The sequence below is a fragment of the Terrapene carolina genome, unplaced genomic scaffold (genome assembly GCF_002925995.2).
Source record: "Terrapene carolina triunguis isolate 2854851 unplaced genomic scaffold, T_m_triunguis-2.0 Scaffold58, whole genome shotgun sequence".
NCBI classification, from domain to species: domain Eukaryota; kingdom Metazoa; phylum Chordata; order Testudines; family Emydidae; genus Terrapene; species Terrapene triunguis.
The window spans coordinates 25,566,193-25,590,583 of NW_020664409.1; the positions used below are offsets into that span (position 1 = coordinate 25,566,193).

The 24,391-nt window shown below is 43.9% G+C and overlaps 1 protein-coding gene across 1 annotated transcript in view; it reads right to left on the reverse strand.

Annotated features, from left to right (window-relative positions):
• CEP192 (centrosomal protein 192) overlaps positions 1-24,391 on the reverse strand; it is a 170,208-nt gene that overhangs the window by 55,236 nt on the left and 90,581 nt on the right. The window contains exons 25-29 of the mRNA XM_029913877.1: positions 24,120-24,183; positions 23,618-23,767; positions 23,422-23,504; positions 9,432-9,550; positions 2,511-2,687 (exon numbers count right to left, since the gene is read on the reverse strand). Coding sequence (XP_029769737.1) covers positions 2,511-2,687; positions 9,432-9,550; positions 23,422-23,504; positions 23,618-23,767; positions 24,120-24,183 — 593 coding nt within the window. The remainder of the gene's footprint in view (positions 1-2,510; positions 2,688-9,431; positions 9,551-23,421; positions 23,505-23,617; positions 23,768-24,119; positions 24,184-24,391) is intronic.

The following is a 24,391-nucleotide window of genomic DNA, read 5'->3' on the forward strand; positions in this document are numbered from 1 at the left end:
AAAAAAAAAAAAAAAAAAAAAAAAAAAAAAAAAAATCAGCCTCATTTAGAAGGATAGTGATAGCATCTATAAAAGTTAAAAAAGCAATATATTAACAAATAGAAAAAAGAGGAAGTTGATGGCAATGAATATAAACTAGAAGCTAAGAAATATAGAAAAATGATAAGGGAAGCCAAAGGACACATTGAGAAATCTTTGGCCAACAGGAATTTAAGTATATTAGGAACAAAAGGAATCCTAACAATGATGCTAGTCTAGATGTCAATTGTCAATAATTCAAAATAGGCATAAGAGTTCAACAAGTTTTAGTTCTATATTTGGAAAAAAGGCAGATGATATTTTCATATCATATGGTGATGAAATACTTTCCATTTAAACGACAATTTGGGATGATATTGAACATCAGCTATTGAAGAAAGACATTTTTACAATCAGGTGTGGATAACTTTCATCCAAGAGTTTTAAAAGGGCTCGCTGGACCATTAATGTCGATTTTCAATCAGTTTGGGAATACTGGGAAAATTCCACAGGACTGGAATATTAAAAAAAAGAGTAAATGGGATGATACGGGAAATTATAGGCCTGACATCGATCCCATGCAAAACAAACCGTCAGCTGATACATGACTATTAATAAAGAATTAAAAGAGGCTAACATTATGCCAATCCAGCATGACTTTATGGTGGATAATCAGCTGACCATGAGTTCCGAGTGTGACGCTGTGGCTATAGGGATAATGTGATCCTGGGATGTATTAACAAGGCAATATCTAATAGGAAAGTTATATTACCTTTGTATTCAGCACTGGTGTCCACAATTCAAGGGTATCAAAAAACTAGAGGGAGAGCTCAGAGAAGAGCCATGAGACTGATTAAAGGATCAGAAAACAAGCCTTATGGTAACAGACTCAAGGATATCAATCTTATTAGCTTGTTAGAGAACTGTGTAATGAACCATGTTAGTTAAATATATACTAAATGTTAGATAAATGAATATTTATCTATAAGAAATAGATTTTTTTGCTTTTTGTATGTTTCTACTGATATAGCATTTCAGATTTTTCTAAGAGTGTTTATAAATCAGAAAACTGGTTTGTGTGCCTTATTTGTAAAATCTTGGCTATGCAGATAGCAGGGTAAAGTGAAGAGTCAAGAGGGAGCTATTCGCTTTGCAATAAATCAGGTGCACACACACCTTCCCAACGAGACAAGCTACCAAGTAAAAACCCCAGGCCACAAAAACAGACCAGAAAGAATAAATACTGTAAAATAAGAACTGGATGGAGTCAATGGGAGTGATAGCAAGGAACAGATGAGTTGGGAACCAGAGAGAACAAAGTAAGATTTAGCAGGATAAGCAAAAATGTATTAGGTTAGTTATTGAAATTTATGCATGAAAATGTTTTCATTAGAACACAGACGAGGTAGCTGCACAAAGTTGCAGAACAGAGGATAAAAGGTAGAGGACTGACAATAAGAGTGGAGAAGATATAGGAGAAGAATAACTGAACATTGCAGAGATCAGAGATGTGAAAAGAGTTGCCCTGTCCCTGAGGAAAGTAACTTGATCATTTACTTTTCTTGCTGATTCTGTTATTGCATGTATGTATAATTAATAGGTGATAATAGCATTGTCTTAAAACAAGCATAATAAAAGCTAAAAGAAACGTTTAAGCCTAAATTGGAGTAGATCTCATTTCTCACCCAACAAGCTTAAACAGAATGTCATGGTGTGATTTGATCACAGTCTAAGTATCTAAGTGGGGAACAGAAATTTGATAACCGAGGGCTCTTCAAAACTAGTAGACACGGGTATAACAAGATCTAACATCTGGAAGCTGAAGCTACACAAATTCAAATAAGAAATAAGGCACAAATTTTTAACAATAAGAGTTATTAGCCATTGGAACAACTTTCTAAAGGTTGTGATGGATTCACCATCAATAGAAATTTTAAAGTCAAGATTGGAATTGATTCATATTAGATCCCGTGGCCTGTGTTATACAGATCATACTAGACATTCACAATAGTCCCTTCTGGCCTTAAAATCTAAAAAACAGGGCTTTTAAAGTGATCCATATTTATAGCAAACTATTATTGCTAGTGGCTGCTTGGTATCAAAACAACTTATACATTCACAATTTTTCAACACAATACTTTGGACGTATTCCTAATACTATAGAACTGTCTGAACTAGTTTCCTTTTCTCTAAAACTAGTTCAGGATATATTTTTCCAGCCACTGCCATCAGAAAGTTAAGCGAAGTCAAGAGCTAAAGCAAGATTACAGTTTGAGTCTCTAAAGATTTCCCACATAAAAAGTAAAAGGTTTATATATGTAATGTAAACTCAACACTAGGTACATGAACTTAGGAAGACATTTAATAAATCTAGTCTATCATTGCATTTTCAGTCTCTAAATGCAAGCATAGCAAAAAATTTACACTGCATAGAAGTGCATTACAATATTAATGGGACATTAAATGTGAAGAACTGAACTGCTGGTACTTACACTGTTCTTCCAAGTGTAACCCCTCCCCATGCCATGAACTGCTTATTGGAGAGAATGGGTGGAATGTCTGAGTAGCAGGAAGTCGTTGCCAGTGGTCTGTTTCCCAAAATATTCACCTCACCTTTTACCACCACTTCATACTGAGGTCCAGATGGCAACACAAGGATTTTCAAGATACTACAAGTAGAAAATCCCGAAAGTCATCTGATAAGCAAGGGATTTCATCATGCAAACTGTCACGTAAATTAGTTGTATATAACATTACCCACAGTATTTATTTTAGGCAAGGCAAATTGCTCCATCCAAAAAGCGTTGGGTAACCACTCCCAATGTAAGACCATATTTTCAGTTGCCAAACTTTAAACTCTTTGAGGCAGACACTCATCATGGAAAATTTCAGACAACAGTTGTGCCATTTCCAAGAACAATGTTGGGGAAAATACTGCTTTGCGCATCTCAAAATTTTGGCAACCTTTCCTTTGAGAGACCCTAGTAACCCATGTTTTGAATCAGGGACTCCAAATTTATCAAGTGGGTGTACAGCATGTCAGGAATATGCTTTTTGTCATCCATATGAAAATCCACTCAAATTCGGCCAAGTTACAAGCCTTCAAAAAACCAAACAAACTTCAATTTACACACACCCAGTAGAGACTTGCTAGAGCTGCACGGTTAGATTTCCCTAAGATTCTGTCCATGCTCAGAAAGCTCCAGCCTGGGGCTGAGCAGGACTTTCCCAGCAATTACAGCTTCAACTGCTGTGGGCCAAGGCACTAGGACTGAGACCCTTTCTCTTCTGTGCTCTCACTAACCATTCACCTACTGTGGCCCAGGCAGCATAGAGGAGAAAACTGCCTTATTTGAATGTAACAATGACAAGATCTGGATGTTGGTCTGAGCACAGCAGGGGTAGTAGATTGGAACAAGGACCTGGGACTGAAGGGAGGAGCATGTGAAACTGGGAATTGGGGTGAAGGAACTAGAACTAGCTGAACAGGGAAACAAGGAGTGGGAGCCATGGAGGGAAGACATCTGACAAGGAGCTAGGGGAAGCCTTGGACTAGGTTGGCAAATAGACTGGGATTAGGAATCAGTTTCGGGGGCGGGGGCGCGCAGAGGACAGATTACACAGAGAGCAGGCAATCCCAGTTCTCCCATACACACCCTAACCAACCCTGGGAACAAGGAGCTGGGGGATGGGGAGACTAGTGGGGAGTCCAGATGTGAGAGACTAGGAATTACTGGGTAAGAAGCCTCAGTTGAGACTAGGATGAAGAGCCAGAGGTAGGGAACAAACAGGACTGGATCAGGGACACACTGAAGGACATGGGCAGAAGGGTCAAGCTTTGGGGGGCAAAGAACAGGCAGAAGGTGTCTGTGACTACTAGAGCACACTCCCATTTGAAGCCTGGAATGAAACCCAAGATTCCCTAGTCTCACTATTCCTCTGCTGTCAGCAAATAGCATCTGGCAAACACACTGGCACAGTGTCCCATCTCCTTCTAGTGTTGGTCCACAGAAAATGACAATTTACTATTGCTATAATTTATTCCATTAGCTCAAGTGGCAGGAGTCTGTAGTAGGGATCTAAATCCAACCCTGCCGATGAACCGTGTGGGTCTCAATATACCACATGATGGAATTTGGTTTTTATATGTTTGCTTTTTTTAAAACCATGGAAATTACACACAAAAAGCTACATTCAAAGAACCGTAAGGTTGCAAAGTCAAGCACTTAGAAAGTGTTAAAATTAAGGTCGTCTATGCAACCTAATTCAGCTCTCTTATGTATATGCATTATGATACAATCTAATTCCATGACCACATACTTGCCCTCTTCCCTCCCGGATCCCTGCTTCACTCTATGAACAGGATGAACAGTAGTCCAGGGATGAAATGAGGACTGTGTTGTGAAGTAGGCTGTTGTCAGTAGGACACCTGTCTCATTTGTTGCTGAAACTGGAAGGTGTGTAATAAACAAGGCAGAGAAGTGCAGAAAGAGAAAGGAGGGTTTTATAGTTAAGACAGCTGAATTCTCCATTGAAGAAGTAGATTGTATACCTGTCTCTGCCACAGATTTCTTAGGTGATAATAAGCAAGCCATTGTGATCCAGGGACCTCTTGGTGCCAACTAGCAGACTGCACAGGGGCACAGAGGGTTTAGAGGGATCCCTTCGGTTTGGACCCTACATAATAGTTTGTCAAAAGGTGTCATGGAAGATCTCTAATGAAAGCTTAAGTTCCAGTGAATATCAACCATTGTAAAATGTATGTATGGATAATATGTAAAGAGTCATGTATACATACTAAAAATTATGCTCTTAAAGTCTGAGCGTTGGGGCTGGTCACCAAAAGGTGATAAATAAGTTTCTTCAGGCAGGAGATGATTACTTTCGTGTCTAGCTATATGTAAATTAAGTATTGTATACTTCAACGAATGCCTATTGACCATCTGAGCAAAATGCTAAAATTTGTGAAGTCTCCAGGGGAGATTCTCAACAGGAAAAACAAGCAGCAGGAGATATCCCGTCATTAGTGAAGACGATGGATTGTTGAAACTATATCTGAAGTTACAAAGGTAAATCCGGGTATCCTTCACCTAGGGGACAAGCTGCCAGCAGGTTTGTTTTATAAACAGAGGATGACAGCTGGTTTCCCTGTTTAAAGCTGGGAGAAAGATTCTGGGTGAGGTAACCTTTAAAAGACAGAAAAATGCCTTGTTAGTTAAGTTTAGGCTCTAAAAAGCATGCTATGATTTTATTTTATAAATAGCCATTTGTTTTCATTAATTCTGCTTGCTTCTTTTCAAATCTTTGTAAAATAAACTTATATTTGTTTTCACCATAAACATATCTAAATGCTGAGAGTTGGGCAGAGTGGTGAACCTGAGACGTAACTGGTAAACTGAGGTGTACTCTTCTTTTGGGAACACCTTATCTGTGAATTCTGCAAGTGTCCAGTGTAACAGGGGCTGGACACTCAAGGGGGAAGCTCAAAGCACTCATAGATTGGAGCACACCTATTGCTTACCTGCTGAGTAGGTTTACATGTGTCTCACTTTGGCCGGGACAGTCGCCTTTTTATGCCCTGTCTTGGGCATCCCGAGTTTTTTGGCAAAACTGGGCATTTGTCTGGTTTGCTCTTGCCAACTGATGATCAAGGCCCAGTTTTGCCAAAAAAAGGTCGGGCGCACCCCTCTAAGGAGACATGGAGGAAAGTTCGGGGGTGTGGGGGTGTGTTCAGCAGTGCCACGGTGGGGCCCCCTCGAGCCTGCAGGGTAGGAGGAGGGGATGCGGTGACCAGCCTTGCTCGGGGGGGGAAGGGGGAGGGAGAGAAGTCCCTCAGGCCAGCCACACACAGTGTTCACACTTTGGGAAATTGGTCACCCTACTGCTGAGGGACAGCTAAGACTGCGCAGGTGAGAGGGGAGTATTTGTGTAGCCTGTGGCATCAGGGAGCTGACCCCTGGCACGCTCAGACAAGGCCTCCTCACGCTATAGACAGATAGTAGTGAGGAGCCTCACAGCACTGAGTGCCCCCTGGAAGCATCAGTTACTTAAACTAAACTTCTCAGAGAGGGCCACTAATTATATTCCTCATTTTATGAGGCCCTGACTTGAGACCCTGGGGTCTCATTTGCAGAAGGGGTGAGCACTCACAACTGCAATTAAATTTAATCTAAGCTGTGTGTTGAATGTGTCAAATGCTGCAACATATTAAGTACCTTGAAAAATCAGGTCTTAAATGTCTCAAATTAGTCACTAATTTTGGTGTCCACTTTTGACTTGAATCGGTCTCTCACTTCCCATCTTGTAAAATGAGGATAATTCCCCCGTAATATCAAAGTTACATTGTGAAAATAAATTCATGTTGTGATGCACTTGAATATTATACTGATGAGCACCACAGAAAAGCCCATGAGGAAATTAATTCTGTCTTCGGAGCAGGGTTTGAATAGTGTGCAGTAAGTAAGGCAAAGAGTCACACACTAAACAATCATGAGAAAAATATTCAATAGCTGCTTATTAAGTAAGTGAGCACCATGCATATGCAAAAGTTAGTTGAGGTGAGACAAATTATGACTAGAAATAAGATGTAAATTTTTTAACAGTAATTAACCATTGGAACAAGTTACCAAGGGTCTTGGTGGATTCTTCATCACTGGCAATTTTTAATTCAAGATATGCTCTGGTTCAAAAGGAATTATTTTGAGGAAGTTCTCTGGCCCATATTATATAGGATGTCAGATTAGATGATCACAATTGTCCCATCTGGCCTTAGAATCTATCAATCTACGGGAAAAGACTTGAAACTGACATCAGAGTGAGTGGCTAAAGGAGAGCTATGAGAAACCGGAATCTCTGACCCCGGCACACACTGTCCTGAAGAGAAAGCATCTCACAAAAGCCCTGAGCACTCTGCAGTCAAAGGGCACACTCGTGTACAATAAGTGCCAGAAAGCAGCTTTGCTAATTTGGCCACAGATACCTTCCTTTCTCTAGCCCATGGTTCTAAGGGAATTAGCTTTAAATCTTATTGGAGAGAGATCTTCTCCAGCCTTTTAAGAACCTGATCCTTTTGCCCATAAATGGGCTTCATCTGGACTTCCTGAGGCCTCTTCTAATCTTGGAAGAGAACAAGAAGGGAATCCATTCCCTGGACTGTTTCTTCTATGTTTAAGCACATTTTGAAGGTCCAGTAAGCTTCAAAGAATGCCCTAGTTTCTCCTTCTGGTGTGGATTAAGATAGAAACATTGCTCTAGTAGCTTCCCAGGTATCGAAGTCAGGCTCACCTATAGTTTCCCAGCTCCTCCTTTCCCCCCTTTTTAAAGATGGACACTACTTTAGCACTTCTGGTCTTCCGGGACCTCTCCTGTTCTGCATGAGTTTGTAAATGTTATTACCAGTGGCTCCAAGATTTCTTCAACTAATTCCTTCAGTACCCTCAAGTGAATAGCATCTGGCCCCACTGATCTGAATTCATTCAAATTGGTCAGAAGATCTCTGATGTGTTCTTTACTTATCCCAATCTGTATCCCTTCCCCTTTACTGTCTAAGGTAACTTTGCTAGTCATCTGGTCACATTTTTTTGAGAAGACTGAAGCAAAGTAGGCATTCATTGAGCAGCTCTGCCTTACTATCATCTTCCATTACCAACTCACCTCCATTGAGCAGTGGACCCACGACGTCCTTGATCTTTCTTTTTTGTCTGACATATTTGAAGAACCCGTTCCTGTTGTCTCTAGCATTTCTTGCAAGCTGTAACACATTCTTTGCTATGGCTTTCCTGATTTTATCCCTACAGTCTTGCGCTATTCCCATGTATAGTTCCTTGGTGACATGCCCTTTCTTCCATTTCCTGTATGTATCCCTTTTGGTTTTTAAGATAGCTAAAAAGCTCCTTGTGCAGCCACATTAGCCTCCTGTGGCTCTTATTGTTTGTCTGTGTTGGAACAGCTTGATGTTGAGCCTCTAGTTTTACATCTTTTAAGAACTGCCAGCCCCCTTGGACTCCTTTTCTTCCTAATTCAGTGGTCCCCAAACTATGGGGTGTGGAGGAACGGGAGTGGGGAGGGATTGCCACCCAGCTCTGCTCCGGCCCCAGCTGCAGCTCCGCTCTGGCCCCAGCTCCACCCCCATCCCCAGCTCTACCTTCAGCCCAAGCTCCTCTGCTGAGCCAACTGTGTAGTAATGGCGGGGTGGGGAAGGGGAGGCGCCAGGGACAGACTTCATTGGTGGGAAGGGAGGACAGGCAACAGGAAAAGTTTTGGCACCACTGTCCTAATTGGTCTTTCCATGGGACCTTGCCTACTATTTCTCTGAGTCTGTTGAAATCTGCCTTTCTGAATATATTTGGCTCCTGCAAGCTCAGTTGACTTGGAACTGGAGTTTGGTGCCGAGGCTGGAACCTTCACTAAGCCTTCTTGGATCTGGAAACAATCTGAGCCGATTCAAATGTCCTATCCTTTCCCTCGCATCACCATAGTATAGCTATATACAGCCCTAGAGGTTTGGCTGACAAAGCCTCTTATAACAAAAGCAAATGAAGTCTTTTCTGTCTCTCTTTATGGGCCCGAGAAGTAAATATGCTGCAAATAGCATAATGTGAAGGAGAATGTTTTTCTCCTAAGATTTCAGGCACTGGACATGAGTATTAGATGCTGGGAAGACCGCTGAGCATGATGTACACCTTTTAAATCCAGACTTTTTCAATTCAGATCTGCCACGATACTATACCAGGTAAATATCTATCTATCTTGCTTAGCTAAACTGACATCCTAAAACTAATCTACAAAAATAGAAGGCACTATTTTTAGCTACCAATCCTTGTGATTTGGAGGGATACATTTTCTTTTGCTGTGGTGGCTGGAAGTCACCGAGGAGGCAACCAGTGCCCTGCCCCCTTCTTTGGCCATGCCCTCAAAACATGCCACACAGCTGACAGGAAAGAGTGGAAGAGGTGCATGAACGCTCTAACAAGCACTGCCATCAGAAGGTTCCACCATCCACACTGCACTGGTTGACATGCCCAACAGTGGGAATATGCAGTGGACACTTGTAGAAAAATTACCATGAATCAGACTTTCCAAAGGAACTGGAGAACTAACTTTAGAGCAAAGGTCTCTGCCTTCAGGAAATAAAACCAGGGGAAGAGAGGATCACACTATTTCTCCCCCACCCTCTACTCCCAGTCTAGTAGACACATTTAAGATGCTTAGCATCAATCCTTGAACACCAAAGAAGCTAAATGACAAAATAAATGGCAACAAATACAAGATACTTGGGAGCCTGGCACATCCTGACAAAAAACCCTTACTCTGAATTATATGTAATTATGTGGGACCCTTTAACATCTGTTCACAACCCACAGACTGAGAATCTCTGTTTTAAATAGCTGACCATCAAGCAGATTATACCTTACCTTTCACTACTGGTTTTTAAATCTTTTGGAGAAAATAGGACTGCCACTTCTTGTTCTTCTCCAGGCATAAGGAAAAGATCCTCAGGTTCAACAGAAATGCAGTTGTCTTGACCTGATGTCTGAAGATACAAAAAACACATTTACTTTTTCAGGATTAATCCCCCTCCAGTCTGCTTTGATGTGTTATGCCTCTCTTTCAGTACATACATCAGAGGCAGCCTAGACACATACATGGGAAATTCCCAAAACAGCCATCAATCCTGCACCAAGTAAATAGTTCCAACACTGCGCAGAAACCCTACTTTAGCAAACTAAATATAAACTTCTTAAATAGATATTTCTTATTCAACTATGCTAATGACATACACTGACAATGAAGACCTGTAGAAGAACCTAGAGAACATTTTGGGTGGAGTCAACTGAGAAGAAGTAACTCCACAAAAGGAGATCAGGTAAGTTTTATTTTACAGATCCAGACTTTTGCCCACTCAGATAGGATTGGAACGTAGCAAGCAATATGGAAACGTTAGTAGTGGGGGAAAGGTGAGCATTTTGATTGATCGCAAATAGGCTCACGTAAGGTAGCTTAGTTCCTGGGATATCAGCCAGAACAAACTCCTGGTTCAGGGACCATTCCAAAGAGTCTGAAAGCTCAACTACTCTGCTCTCATTTTCAGTGGCACTTTACTATGGATTACTCTGACAGAAGCTAGGAGAGAATGCATTGCTCTGATGTTTAAGCTTGAGCTTCTTGCCCATTTGTTTTCCCAGTTGGACCAGAATCATAATCCTCTCAGGTGATCCTGAAAGACCAGAAAAGCCAGTCTGACTGCTCTCATCTCAGACTGCAGTGTGCTGAAATCTCGGACCCTGATCACATTCCCTGTAACTTATGGTGCACCATGTGCATTTCCTATCCAGAAAACTAAACATTTATGGTCAGTATTTTTTGGAATCCAGTCTGTGAAGGGAAGATCTACTATAATGTTGACTTCATGCTTCAACCAACCGACTAGATACTGGAAGTTGCCCTCTCTTTCTTCAGCATCTTTTAAAGGGCAGATCTGAGCATTCAAGAAATATCTATGAAGCCCCCGCCCACGGAATAATCTTGCAGAAGTTACCTCGGAACTATAGCCAGGACTGGATGGAGGACAGACATCATGGAGATTAGTGTCCAGATCTTAACAAATTTCTCTGTTTCAGGAAGATTGACCCTCCCTCTGTTTTATCTGCTAAATATGATTTGCTCTGGATCTTTTTAAAATTCACCATAATCCCTTGTTCCTAAAGCATAGAAAAAGTCTTTCAAGTCACCCCATCTAACATTTCTAATGATGCTTGATAAGAATGTAAGATAGGAATGAGCATTTAGAATACTCTATACTCTTCAGCCTGTCTATTACCAAAACCTTCATGAACACTGAGGGGAAAAGAGGGAAGCTAACAGGCTGAAGAACAGCATTTTGTATTGCTAGTAGCTACTTCCAAAGACAAATTGAAGTTACTTCTGGTAATAAATCAGGGACTGTCTCTCTCTGGTGCTTTTTCAGTATATGGGGCCAAATTCCAACTGAGGTTTTTGGTAATGCTAGTGATACATCCTGAGTATCCTTCACATTGAAGGGCAGTCTGTATTTCCCTCATTCCAGGTGGCGTGTAACTTATTTCACAATAGTTTGATGCTTCTCTGAATGCCTCAAGTTTGGAGGGGAAATTAAGATCAGATGTGGATGAGCCTGAAACTCCAGAATAATCCCACTACACTCTCCTGTACCTACTTTCTGAGTCTGGTACAGTCTGTCTATGAATTGTAGGCTAGATCTATTTCCGGGTGGGGACAAGCTTGATTGCGGTTAGACTGACTGTATACACTTACTGGAAAAATTGGGCTCATTTCATGATCTGTTTCCCTCTGGAGTTCCATGCTTACATCTCATCTCTCACATACCTATTGCTGTGAGTATTAATCTTTTGCTCCTGTATGAGGGCTTTTAATTTTTACGCTTGTCGGGAGTAGCGAGCAAATACTTTGTCTTGTCCATATTTTCAACTACTACCTATGAAATTTCTCCATTAATAAGCTTTGCCTATAGTTTTCTCAGACATAGATTTGTTTTAATTATGCTCTGCCAAGGATTTGATTTAAAACTAGCCACTGAATTTGCTACCATGGCTCTCACCAACAACCTCGCGGATTTGATAAACAATGGTCAAAGACACTTTCTTCAATCATGACTTAAGTTGGTCAATATTTTGAGGAGGCTGAAGCTGGACAGCAAATAAGTCACAACAAATCCTTGTCTCAAGATTCTGTGGCCTTGGAAAAACATGTAATTTCTAATGAGTATCTGCAAGGAATTGACAAAGTTTCAACATCCCTTTTGAAAGTGCCTTACATCTTCCTATCTGTAGGAAAAAGCCCTCTCCTTAAGCAGGTATGCCAATGCCACCAATACCTTGGAGCAGAGAGAGTATGCTTGGCTCAGAATTTCATGACTTGCCAAATCACCCTATTATGCACATTTCCCTGTTCTTCCCTAATATCTTACTTGAAGCAATGAATGAGACTGCAAATTCTGTCTTGTTTGGAGGAACGGTTGTATGTTTATTCTCCTTATCTGGTTGAATCTTGATGGTCACTGCCTTTTACCCTCTATTTCAAACATGCCTGGAGGAGACAAAAACCGGTTACCTACCTTTCCTAACTGCTGCTCTTTGAGATTTGTTGCTCATGTCCATTCCAATTAGGTGTGCGCGCAGCGGGAAGGTTTTTCCCCTAGCAGTACCATCGGATCGGTCCAGACGCTCTCTGGGATTGCACCTTCATGGCGCTGAATATAGGGTCCTACTGACCCACCACCACTTTAGTTCCTTCTTGCCGGATTGCTCCAACAGAGGTAGGCAGGTGGGTATTGGCATGGACATGAGCAACACATCTCGAAGAACAACAACTACAAAAGGTAGGTAACTATTTTTCTTCTTTGAGTGATTGCTCATGTCAATTCCAATTAGGTGATTACCAAGCCTAAGTTTTGGAGGCAGGGTCAGAGCTCAAAGGTTCGCAGACTGAAGCACCGCCCTACCAAAGGCTGCATTATCTCTAGCCTGCTGGGTAATAGCATAATGTCAGATAAAAGTATCTATAGACCATCAAGACAGCTCTGCAGATCTCTTGCATCAGAACATGGGCAAGGAATGCCGATGAAGATGCCTGCGCCCTGGTGGAATGCGCTGTCAGCGAAGGGGCCGGTACCTTCGCTAGATCCAGACATGGTTCATGACGAAATCCTTTGGGAGGAGACTGGAAGCCCTTTCATTCGGTCTGTTACCGCAATAAATAGCTGAATGGACTTCCAGAACAGTTTCATTTGCTTGATATAGAATGCTAACACCCGGCAAACGTCCAACGAGTGAAGTTTTTGCTCACTGCTGCTTGAGTGCGGCTTAGGGTAGAAAACTGGGAGAAAGATACCCTGGTTAACATGAAACTTGGAGACAACAACATTAGGGAGAAAAGCCGGATGCAGTCTGAGCTGAACTTTGTCCTTATAGAACACCATGTAAGGAGGCTTGGACATTAGGGCCTTGAGCTCAGACACCCTCCTGGCCGATGTTATTGCTACCAGAAACGCCACCTTATATGAGAGGTACAGGAAAGAATATGTTGCCAGCAATTTGAAAGTTTGCCCCATTAGTCTGGAAAGGACCAGATTAAGGTCCCAGGCTGGGACCGGCTGTCGAATGTAAGGGTACAGTCTGTCGAGGCCTTTTAGGAAATGACTGACCATGTGGTTGGCAAAGACCGATCAGCCCACCACGCCTGGATGGAAGGCAGAAATGGCAGCCAAGTGAACCTTTACTGACGACACGGAAAGCCCTTGCTGTTTGAGGTGAAGAAGGTAGTCCACTATGATAGGTATGGACACAAGTGTTGCAGATGGGAGGTATTGTGAAGACCAAATTGTGAATCTCTTCCATTTGGCCAGGTAGGTAGCCCTAGTGGAGTGTTTCCTACTGCCAAGGAGGACTTCTCTGATCGGATCTGAACAGGCAAGCTCCATTGGGTTCAGCCATGGAGCTTCCATGCCATGAGGTGAAGCGATTAGAGGTTCGCGTGCTGGAAATGGCCTTGATCTTGGGTTATCAGGTCCGGAAACAGTGGTAAGATGATCGGGGTTTCCACTGACATTTGCAGGAGGGATGTGTACCAGTGCTGGCGAGGCCAGGCTGGAGCTATCAATAACACAGAGGCCTCGTCCCTTCAAACCTTGAGGAGCACCTTGTGAACGAGCGGTATGGGAGGTAACGTGTACAACAGGTGTCCCTTCCAGGGAAGGAGGAACGGGTCTGCAATGGAATACGGTCTGTGATTCGGGAAGGAGCAGAACTTCAGGCACTTCCTGCTATGATGCGTGGCAAACAAGTCTATTGGGGGAAACTCCCACTGTTGGAAGATGGTATTTGCGATATCTAGGCATAGGGACCACTCATGGCCATGAAGAGACCTGCTGAGATAGTCCGCCAACTCGTTCTGTACTCCGGAGAGATACGACTCCTCCGGGTGTATTGAGTGAGCTATGCAAAAGTCCCATGGTCTGAGGGCTTTCCTGGCACAGAGGAGAGGAGCATACACCCCAATCTGTTTATATAAAACATCACTGTTGTGTTGTCTGTCATGACAATACACATTTCCCTTCCAAATGAACTTGGAATGTCTGGCATGCCAGACGGACCGCTCTCAGCTCTCTGATGTTGATGTGAAGTGAGATCTCCACTTGGGACCAGACGCCCTGAGTTCTGAGGTCTCCCAGGTGTACACCCCACCCCAATGCTGACACGTCCGTCACCAGCGAGAGGGATGGCTGTGGTCTGGCAAAAGGAACACCCACACACACTGCCTGCGGGTCAAGCCACAATAGGAGGGAGTCAAGGACCGGACAAGGAAGAGTGATGATCTTGTCTAGACAGTTCTGAATTGGCTGATACACCAAAGCCAGCCACACCTATAGAGTCCAGAGTCTCAGTCTGGCGTGCTGTATTACATCGGAACAAGCGGTCATGTGTCCCAGAAGCTTTAGGAAATTCCTTGCTGTGGTAGTAGGCAACTGCCTGAGACTTCGTATGTTGCACAGGGACTGGAAACACGACTCCGGAGGTACACCCTCACCTGTTTAGAGTCCAATACCGCCCCTATAAACTATCCGCTGAACGAGGGATTTCTGTATATTCTGTACATTCAGTTGACTTCTGTACATTCAGTAAAAGGCCCAGGTCATTGAAAGTAGCCCAATGATGCTCACTTGTGTCTCCACTTGCACTCTGGAGCAGCCCTTGATTAGCCAGTTGTCGAGGTATGGGAACACCTGCACCTGGTGCTTGCGTAGGAACACAGCCACAACTGCCATGCACTTGGTAAACACTCGATGAGCTGCTGACAGGCCAAACGGGAGGATAGTGAACTGATGATTCTGGTTCACCATGAACCTGAGGTACCTTCTGTGGGACGGCGTTATCAAAATATGAAAGTAAGCGTCCTTCAAATCGAGGGTGGCATACCAGTCCCCCAGATCCAAGAAAGGGATGATAGAGGCCAAAGAGACCATGCGGAACTTCAGTTCCTTCATGAACTTGTCGAGATTTCACAGGTCTAGGATGGGCCTGAGGCTGCCTTTGACTTTCAGTATTAGGAAATAACGTGAATAGAAACCTTTGCCCTTCAGCTCCTGAGGAACCTTTTCCACTGCCTCCAGCGTTAGGATCAAGTGCACCTCCTGCGCAAGTTGTTGCTCATGAGAAGGGTCTCTGAAGAGGGACGGGGAAGGGGTTGGAAGGGAGGGAGAACTGGAGGGAGTATTCCCTTTCTACCGTGCGGAGTACCCAGCGATCCGATGTAATATCGGTCCACGCAGGGCAGAAATAGGACAGTCGGCACGAAAAGGTAAGGTGGGATGGATCCGCAGTTCAGACTGGTGCGTCGCCCGCGGGCGCACCTTCAAAAGTTCTGCTTCTGGCCAGAGGATTGTTTCACCTGTCCAGAGCCCTGGGCTGAGGAAGGGTCAGGTCTTTTCCTGATATGTCCATTCCGTCTCTGAGAAAAGTCCTGCCTGTTTTGAGGGTGGTAAAAGCAAGGCGTGGGCTGTGGCTTGAAATGCCTTCGTTGAGTAGCGGGAGCGTGCAGGCCAAGGGATTTGAGGGTGGCCCTCGAATCCTGGAGGCTATGAAGCTGCGAGTCCGTTTTTTCCAAGAAGAGGGCCAAGCCCTCAAAACGGATGATTTGTTGGACCTCAAACGGTAGACCTGAGACCTGTAGCCAGCTCCTTCTCATAGCTACTCCAGAGGCCAGAGTGTGAGTGGACGAATCTGCCACGTGGAAGGCTGCCTGCAGCAAAGTCCAGCCAATGAGCTTACCCTCCTCTACCAAAAAGGAGAACTCTGCCCTGGAGTCTTGCGGCAACAGCTCCATCAATTTTGCCATCGCTCCGCAGGAGTTGTAACTGTATCTACTGAGGACAGCCTGGTGATTAGAAATTTGGAGCTGGAGTCCCCACGTGGAATAGATTTTTCTTCCAAAGAGGTCCAGCTTTTCGGCCTCCCGATTTTTCAGGGAGGGTCTCTGATAGCCTTGGCACTCCCATTCATTAGCCACTGCTACGACTAGGGTGTCTGATGGGGGAGGTGTGAAAAGGTGCTCGAACCCCTTAGAGGGAAGGAAGTATTTCTGTTTGCTATTGGTGGTAAAGAAGCATGGGTTTGCCACAGCATCTTGGTGGTACCCTGAATTGTATTGATAAGTAGCAAGGCAACACGGGAGGAATCAGAAGGGGCGAGAATGTCCACCATGGCGTCTGATGTTTCGACCACCTCCTCTGCCTGGATCCCCAGGTTCTCTGCCGCCCTCCTCAGCAACTGCTGGCGCATTCTACTCTCCTCGAGGATGGGGGCCGTTGACATTCCCGCCACCATCTCATCAGGCGAGGACAAGGCCTTAGCGGGAAGTGGGTCCTGTTCCCTGCCCTTGGCACCAACGGGATCATGCGGCACCTGGTATTCCATCGCAGGTCACGTTGGTAGCGGTGCAGTGGATGCCGGCGGTGTCGGCACCGGCAGTGTAGCCCATGCTAGGTCCTGCCCCTGGTGAGGTGCCGGAGGCACATATTAAGCTAACGCCACAGACGCCAACCTAGAGTAGGACCCCTGGCTCTAGCCCTGGTGGAATGCCCAGGGGGTCCAGAATGGCCACTGGGTGGGAGTCTGCCACTGACCAGGCCACGGAACCAGATGAGTCTGCTGTGCCCACATCTGTCAGACCTGAATCGCTGCTCTTCCTGGATCTGTGGGACTCTGCATCCAACTCTGAGCATTCACTATACGAGGACCATGAAGGAGCAATGCCTGGAACTCGGAGACCAGTGCCACTCCCCTATGGGTCCCCTGATGGATTGTACAGGCGACTGGTACCAAGGAGATGGCAACTGATGCAGTACCATAGAAGGTTTGCCTCTGGATGGCACAGAGGGTCTCACGGGTGCCGCTGAAACCGAGCTCAGTGTCCTGTCTCACCTCAGAGGCGAAGGTGTAGCAGCGGATGAGGTCGTTGGTGGCCTCGAATGCCTCCGGCGTGAAAGGCAACTGGAGATCATGGTCCTCCCAGATTGGGGAGTGCTGGGGGCCTGGACTCGACTGTTCCTGTGCTGGGGCAGGAGTAGACGTGACCCTAGTCAGTGGTGCTGAACACCTGTGGCCCGATGCGTGTCTCATGGTGGTGGGCTCCTGCGCCAGTCTGGGCATGGGGGAGTGGCCCCTTTCGGGTCTCCTCTTCCTGTGGGGCACAGGGGATTGAGAATGGTGCCGTCCACTTCCCTGTGTGGAACCCTGCTGGTGCCGAGGGTCTCTGGCAGAGTCCTTCCTCAGCACCGACTCATGCCTTGTCTGTGCACGACATCGGCTCCACTGAGCCAGGGGCCGAGTGAGGATGTAGAGCAGCCACCATTAGCAGGATCTTGAGGTGCTGATCCCTCTGAGTCCTCAGACAAAATCCCCTGCAGATCTTGCAGCGTTCTTTCTGGTGGCTTTCCCACAAACACTTCAAGCAGGAAGTGTGGAGATCACTTCTTGGCATAGACTTGCCACACACACTGTGCAGGGTTTAAACCCCGGGGATCAAGGCATTCCTTGGTACCGGGGAAAAGGCAGAGCAAAAGAGGGGGGCTACCCCCAACTGAAACTTATCTAGCACTATATTAAACTATACTACTGTAAACCTACCTATTTACAGGACAAAAGTCCAACCTACTAGAGAAGTTGCACTTACAAAGCAAGAGCTATGAGTGTTTCGGCTAACCGTCACAGGCTGTCAGAAGGAACTGAAGTGGTGGCGGGTCGGCAGGGCTCTATATTCAGCGCCATGAAGGTGCGTCAACAATGTGCCCTTGTTGCCAAGAAGGCTAATGGCATTTTGGGCTGTATAAGTAGGGGCACTGCCAGCAGATCGAGGGACGTGATCATTCCCCTCTATTCGGCATTGGTGAGGCCTCATTTGGAGTACTGTGTCCAATTTTGGGCCCCACACTACAAGAAGGATGTGGAAAAATTGGAAAGAGTCCAGAGGAGGGCAACAAAAATGATTAGGGGGCTGGAACACATGACTTATGAGGAGAGGCTGAGGGAACTGGGATTGTTTAGTCTGCAGAAGAGAAGAATGGGGGGGAGGAGGGATTTGATAGCTGCTTTGAAATACCTGAAAGGGGGTTCCAAAGATGATGGATCTAGACTGTTCTCAGTGGTACCAGATGACAGAACAAGGAGTAATGGTCTCAAGTTGCAGTGGGGGAGGTTTAGGTTGGATATTAGGAAAAACTTTTTCACTAGGAGGGTGGTGAAGCACTGGAATGGGTTACCTAGGGAGGTGGTGGAATCTCCTTCCCTTAGAGGTTTTTAAGGTCAGGCTTGACAAAGCCCTGGCTGGGATGATTTAGTTGGGAATTGGTCCTGCTTTGAGCAGGAAGTTGGACTAGATTACCTCCTGAGGTCCCTTCCAACCCTGATATTCTATGATTCTATGACCCCAGGGGGCACCCGGATGGACCTGACGGGTACTGCTAGGGGGAAAACCTTCCAGCTGCCATGCACGCAGAACGCACACACCTAATTGGAATTGACATGAGCAATCACTCGAAGAAGAACCTCTCTTACTTGTCTGGTTTAGGGTTATTGTAATATGAAAACTTTTTCGGGTAAGAACTGGAGCTAATCAGAGAGGATGAAGATCTGAAATAACTTTTCCTTCTTTAACTCACATAAGGCTGGAAATCAAAGGGAAGATTCTGTCCCCCATCTGAGATTCAGTCCCTCTTCCTACATAGTGCTATTTTTGTGTTTTAGCCTGTGGAGAGGGGCCTTAAATACCTATGCTCCTTGTCTGATGAGTTTTCTAAAAATCATATGCAAGGAGCACATCCCTGAGGGAGTCCAAACCATCCTCTGGGAGTAATGGGAGTCAGCGAGGATTCTAGTCTTTTTGTCAAGAGACTATTACTCTCCAAGATTTGACATGGAACCCTTGTACGTGATGAAGCCAGTACTGTGCAGAGAAGGGGAACATTCACCTCTGATAAATCCTTAATTTAGAAAGATGGTCCTGGCTGCCTGTTAGAAGAACCAATCTATCCTTGCAGAGGTCCCTCAGGAACCACCAATATGGGGAAATGTAGGAGCCCCAAAAATTGTACAGGCTCTAAACCCTTCACCTGGCAAAGCCAGGGTTCACAGGCTGGGAGCAGATGTGGCAGAGCTTCCCTTTTGTGGGTCCTCAAAAGATCTTTATCAGATGGAGGGAATCCTCTGGCCATTTGCCTGCTCTATTTGACCAGCTCTGCCATGGGATAGGACAGCACAAAAAACGGGGAATGTAATAGATGTCTTATTCTGGGAAAGATCTTTGTTTGTTGTTTTAAATTGGTCTCCAGTGAACGAAGAGAAGGAGGGCTGGGAGAAGAGAACAGGATTCATTACTACAGCTTTAGAATGGCTTTAAGAGCCAGGGTGAGTGCAAGAGCAGAGACACTGCGCTTTGTTTAGCTGGTTGGAGGCAGGGAATATGGTCTGAAACTGTTCGAGGCACAACCAAACTCATAACCCCCATAGATACATTTTCAGCTGCCTCCAGCGTATACCAGAGGCAACTCCATTGTACTGAGTTCGTAGAATAACTACAAGTTAGAAATGTTAAGTTAAATAGTGATTAGTTTCTCTGGGCCTTCGTTTTAGCTTTTTTATCTGGATTTGTCAGTATATTAACTAATCAAGTTTTCTATTTCTTGGCAGATTTGTTTTAAAAGTTATTTATCAACAGTTGACAGCAAGTGTTCTAATCACAGACCCATGCATTCTGAAGTTCCAGGGCCACAGAATTTGCCACAGAACCTACCTCATCACAAAGCTGTGCTCCAGAAATCATGTTTCTAGTTAAAAGGAAAAAAAAATGTTTCTAACCATTGCTGAAGAAAACCTGAGCCAAATTTAAGTTAATGCAGTGCTATCTTCTTGAGTTTGTAGACAGCCTGAAAAAATAGCTGTAAAAGACATGAACCCACTCCATTAATCTCAAAGGATTGTTCAGCTGAAAGGTATAACAAATAGGGGGATGATTACTCAGGTACATTTTTACTATTTTTCTTTCAATTAAATGAAAATTTTCTGTCTTCTGCAAGACCATGTCACAGAATCTAAGAATCTCACCACAGCTTGCTACAGAGTACACGAGGCTTTGTTTGTAACCTTTTTCAGCCTGGGCTTTAGCGTGCTGGGAACACAAAAAATCTGTATCACAGCAACACTTCTACCAGGTACAGTGGTCTTGATATGTAGGATTGGTCTATAAAACAACTTTTCCCACACAAAACCACCAACTCCTGTCCAGGACTGCCTCAGAATTTTAGTAAAAAAATCTGAAGTAATTATTTGAGGTACATCCAAATGCATCATTAACTGACTCACGACAGGAAAGAAGGGAAGACAGACTTTTTGCTGCCACCGGGTGCAGAATTGGAACCCTATAGCTTTATACATAATTGCCAAAATGCTGAAAGCATTTCAAAGGGTAATTCTCCAAGTAAGCTCAGAGTCTGAGGGCCACAGAATTCCTATTTTCTGGAGGGATGTGTGCAGGCTTATTTTGGGTTATTTATCAAGTCTTTCTGTAGTTGAACTATAATCCTGAGTAGCTAGTAATATTAACAATTTTAACATGACAACTAATTTAACAATCTAGTGTTGCCTTTTTGACCCACAAAGCTGGCTAATATTTAGGGTTATTTCCATTATAAGAAGAAATCAGTGATATGAGAGATATATTCTTATTGCTATCTTGCTTATTTACAAAAAAATATACATAAAGTTTCGTCTCCTTCAATGAAGTAGGGGGAAAAAAAAAACCTAGCAGGCAGCTTTCTTGTTCAGTAATCCAAGTCTACCACTCCAGTGAGTTCTGCACCCACAAAGTTCTCTCTAATTCCTCTCAGGATCATTCTCAACTCCTTCTATATGCTTTTCTGACTCCAACACATATCCGGTGCAATTAAAACTCCTAACCAGTGTCTAACTGAGAAAACGATTCACTCCACCTGGCTTAGCTCTGACCTGCTGTGTTGCCTAGTGCCTTGAGTGGTAGCTCCATAGCATATAGCTATTCTTACTACAAAAAGGGGTCTTATTCAATCCTTCTGTTGAGCCTGAAAGATTACTTGGTGCACACATCGGCTTTAAAGAGGTCTGATTATCTTTGGATCTACAACTCACATGAAGGTAGCCATCTCTCGCTATAACAATACCTTGAGATATTCAAGTATTTTTGTGTTAGTGTAGATAAACTGAAATAAAAATAGCACACCTCTACCCCGATATAACGTGACCCAATATAACAAATTCGGCTATAACGCGGTAAAGCAGCACTCCAGGGGGGCGGGGCTGCACGCTCCGGCGGATCAAAGCAAGTTCGATATAACGCAGTTTCACTTATAACACGGTAAGATTTTTTGGCTCCAGAGGACAGCGTTATATCGGGGTAGAGCTGTAGTGTGTTCAGGATAGCCATTCCACCCCTTTCTTTCAGAGAGGAGATCTAGGACATCTACTACAAACAATTTTATGTTGTTTTCTTGGTTTTGTTTTTTTTAATTCTCTCTCTTCCATGTCACTCATTCTGCCTCTATATCAATATTCCATTGCCTAATTGCCTATTGCTTCTATTCTCTTTTAGATCAACATCCCCATTCCCTTATTCTTTCATATACATCCCATACTAGGTGGTCCAACTCTTAGCTTGCTCTAGTATTACTGTTTTTCCTTTCCTGAATCCACTTTTGTTCTGCCCTTATGTTTTCTCCCCAAGCTCTCTCATCTCCAATGAGATATCCACTGCACATTAACTAGTCATCCAAATAACTCTCCAGTAAAGCTATTTTCTCTTGTACTTGAGATTGATCAAATCACTTAAGTTTTCTCTAAGCCATAAGGAAGTCAATATTTGAGTATGAATTAGAATGAAGGAAACCTTTGTTCAATCAAACATTTACTCCACACTGTTTCATGCAACTACTGTAGATAACCTACCTTCTACACTGAGAGACTATACTGTGTGCTGAGCAAAAAAAGCAGACTCACTTGCAGAAACTAACTGGGGAAGAAACTTGAAGCATAGTCTGAGTGATGTGATGGGGTGTATCAACCCCAGACTGGGCAAGCAGGAGTTCATCACTCACTGTGGGCCCAAGTGGCCATGACCCTCAACATTGCTGCACATGCTTCTGGTGGAGGGAGCGGATAAAAGGAAGCAGCTCACTCCAGTATGAGCTGGCTGAGGAGGAGAAGGGACATGCACTGCCGACTCCTTCTGAAGTACCATCAGATCTCTTGACTGCAAAGGAGGGTATCCCTGACTACACTACGGGAGATCCCCCATTAACGGAGGCAAACAGAGATGCCAAGCCACAGCCTATGGAGAACAAGCCTGCTGGAGACTCAAGGGTTGGAAGTGACACAGGGAACGCATTGGGAGCCGCCACTTGACCCTTAATAAGTTGATCATTGGCTTCTTAGCGCCCTGGGTTGGAACCCAGTGGAGTAGGGTGGGACCAGGTTGCCCTGCCCTTATCTCATCCTGCACTTACCACTACGCATTGTTGTCAGGAATCACTGATATAAGTACACCTCTACCCCGATATAATGCTGTCCTCAGGAGCCAAAAAAATCTTACCGCGTTATAGGTGAAACCACGTTATATTGAACTTGCTTTGATCCACCGGAGTGCGCAGCCCCGCCCCCCCCAGAGCACTGCTTTACCGCGTTATATCCGAATTCGTGTTATACCGGGTCGCGTTATATTGAGGTAACGGTGTAGTTTGTTTGCTCTGCCTCGCCCAAGGGCCAAAACCCCAGACTGTTATTGTCAGCCCCAGTCAGGAGGCTAAGAGCTACAGATTGTTCGTTTGCTCCGCTCCAACCAGGGGGCCGGAGTCCCTGATTATGGCTGTCTGGCCCAGCTCAGAGTCCTGACGACCGTGTGATGCAGTGTATCAACCCTGCATTGGACATGCAGAGCCTCTGTGACAAGTGGTACTACCTACAGCTGCAAACTCACAAAATTAGCTATTTAATACTGACATACTCACAAGCCAAGCATACGCAATTATAAAAGTGACTGAATAGCCTATGACTTTCAGGGAACAAAAACCACTGCAATAAACTTCCAACCCTAGTGACTGATTTAATTTTCAAGGCTTCTCTTCTAATAAAGCGTCAGGAAACTTTACTTAAAAAAAATAATATGGAGGATACCCTTGCTACAGTCCCCCCCAAAAAGCCAGAGGGAAAAACCAGACTGCAAGGTTTGTGGGGCTTCCAGAGGTCAGCTCTAATTTCAATGCAATGTGGGCAGCACAAAACCAATGATTTTAAGACTACTATTTAGAAAATTAAGACGTTTCCCTACCTTAATTTTTAAATAGACTTCAATATTTCCAGCATTCTTTAAAGGCAGTTGCTGCTTGGCTGAAGAACCAACAATAGCAAAAAAAAAAAAAAAAAAAAAAAAAAAAAAAAAAAAAGCGGTTGTATTTTACAACAAAGAATACAGAACTACCAACAGCAAAGAAGCTAAAGTACACTTAATTTATAAAAAAAAAATTTGTAGAATACCTGTAAGTCCTTCGGAGCATGTATCCTAGCTGTTCCAGCTCTTGCTCTGAGGGGAATACTTTTTATCACACTAGTAGGCCCTGGACTGTCAACCTCTACATCAACTCTTGCTAAGAACTCATCTGCTGGACCCAAGATATCTAGAAGGATTTTAAATTCAACAAAAGAGTCAAGCATTTTTTACCTGCAAAATTCTTAAAGTTTGATGCCTGAACTATAACCAACTTGAAGCTCAATATTTTATTTTGAAGTGGTTATTATGGTAATGGGGGCCTTAATTACTTAAGATATAACTGTACTTCTATTTTGGGTATTATTTAATTTCAAGTATTAAAACTGATCTGTCAATGCCAGGATGGACGTACGCAGATTAGGGCACCAGAGCAAAAAAGTTACTGAAATGTTTCATCTACGTTACTGACTCATCCTTTTAGTCCCAAAGCAAACTTGTAACACACAAAAGTAGTTAAAATGGAAGTTAAACTACTATACCTGAAAGAGAGATTTGTTTCTTTGGTGCATGAAACAGGACCCATACTACTAAGATTTCAGGATCCTGAAAAAAGGAATATATTTGATACTTTACACACATCTACTGAAAATTTCAACTTTTAAACTGTCCAATAGATAGTGTGAACAAGACATTCATTATATTGAAGATTTAGATGTCTAGACTAAAATCTGGAAAAGCAGTGTTTCTAAGACAAAACAACCAAAGAGCGTTTTACTATGAACGCTCCTTTTATAGGTTACAAAAAAAATAA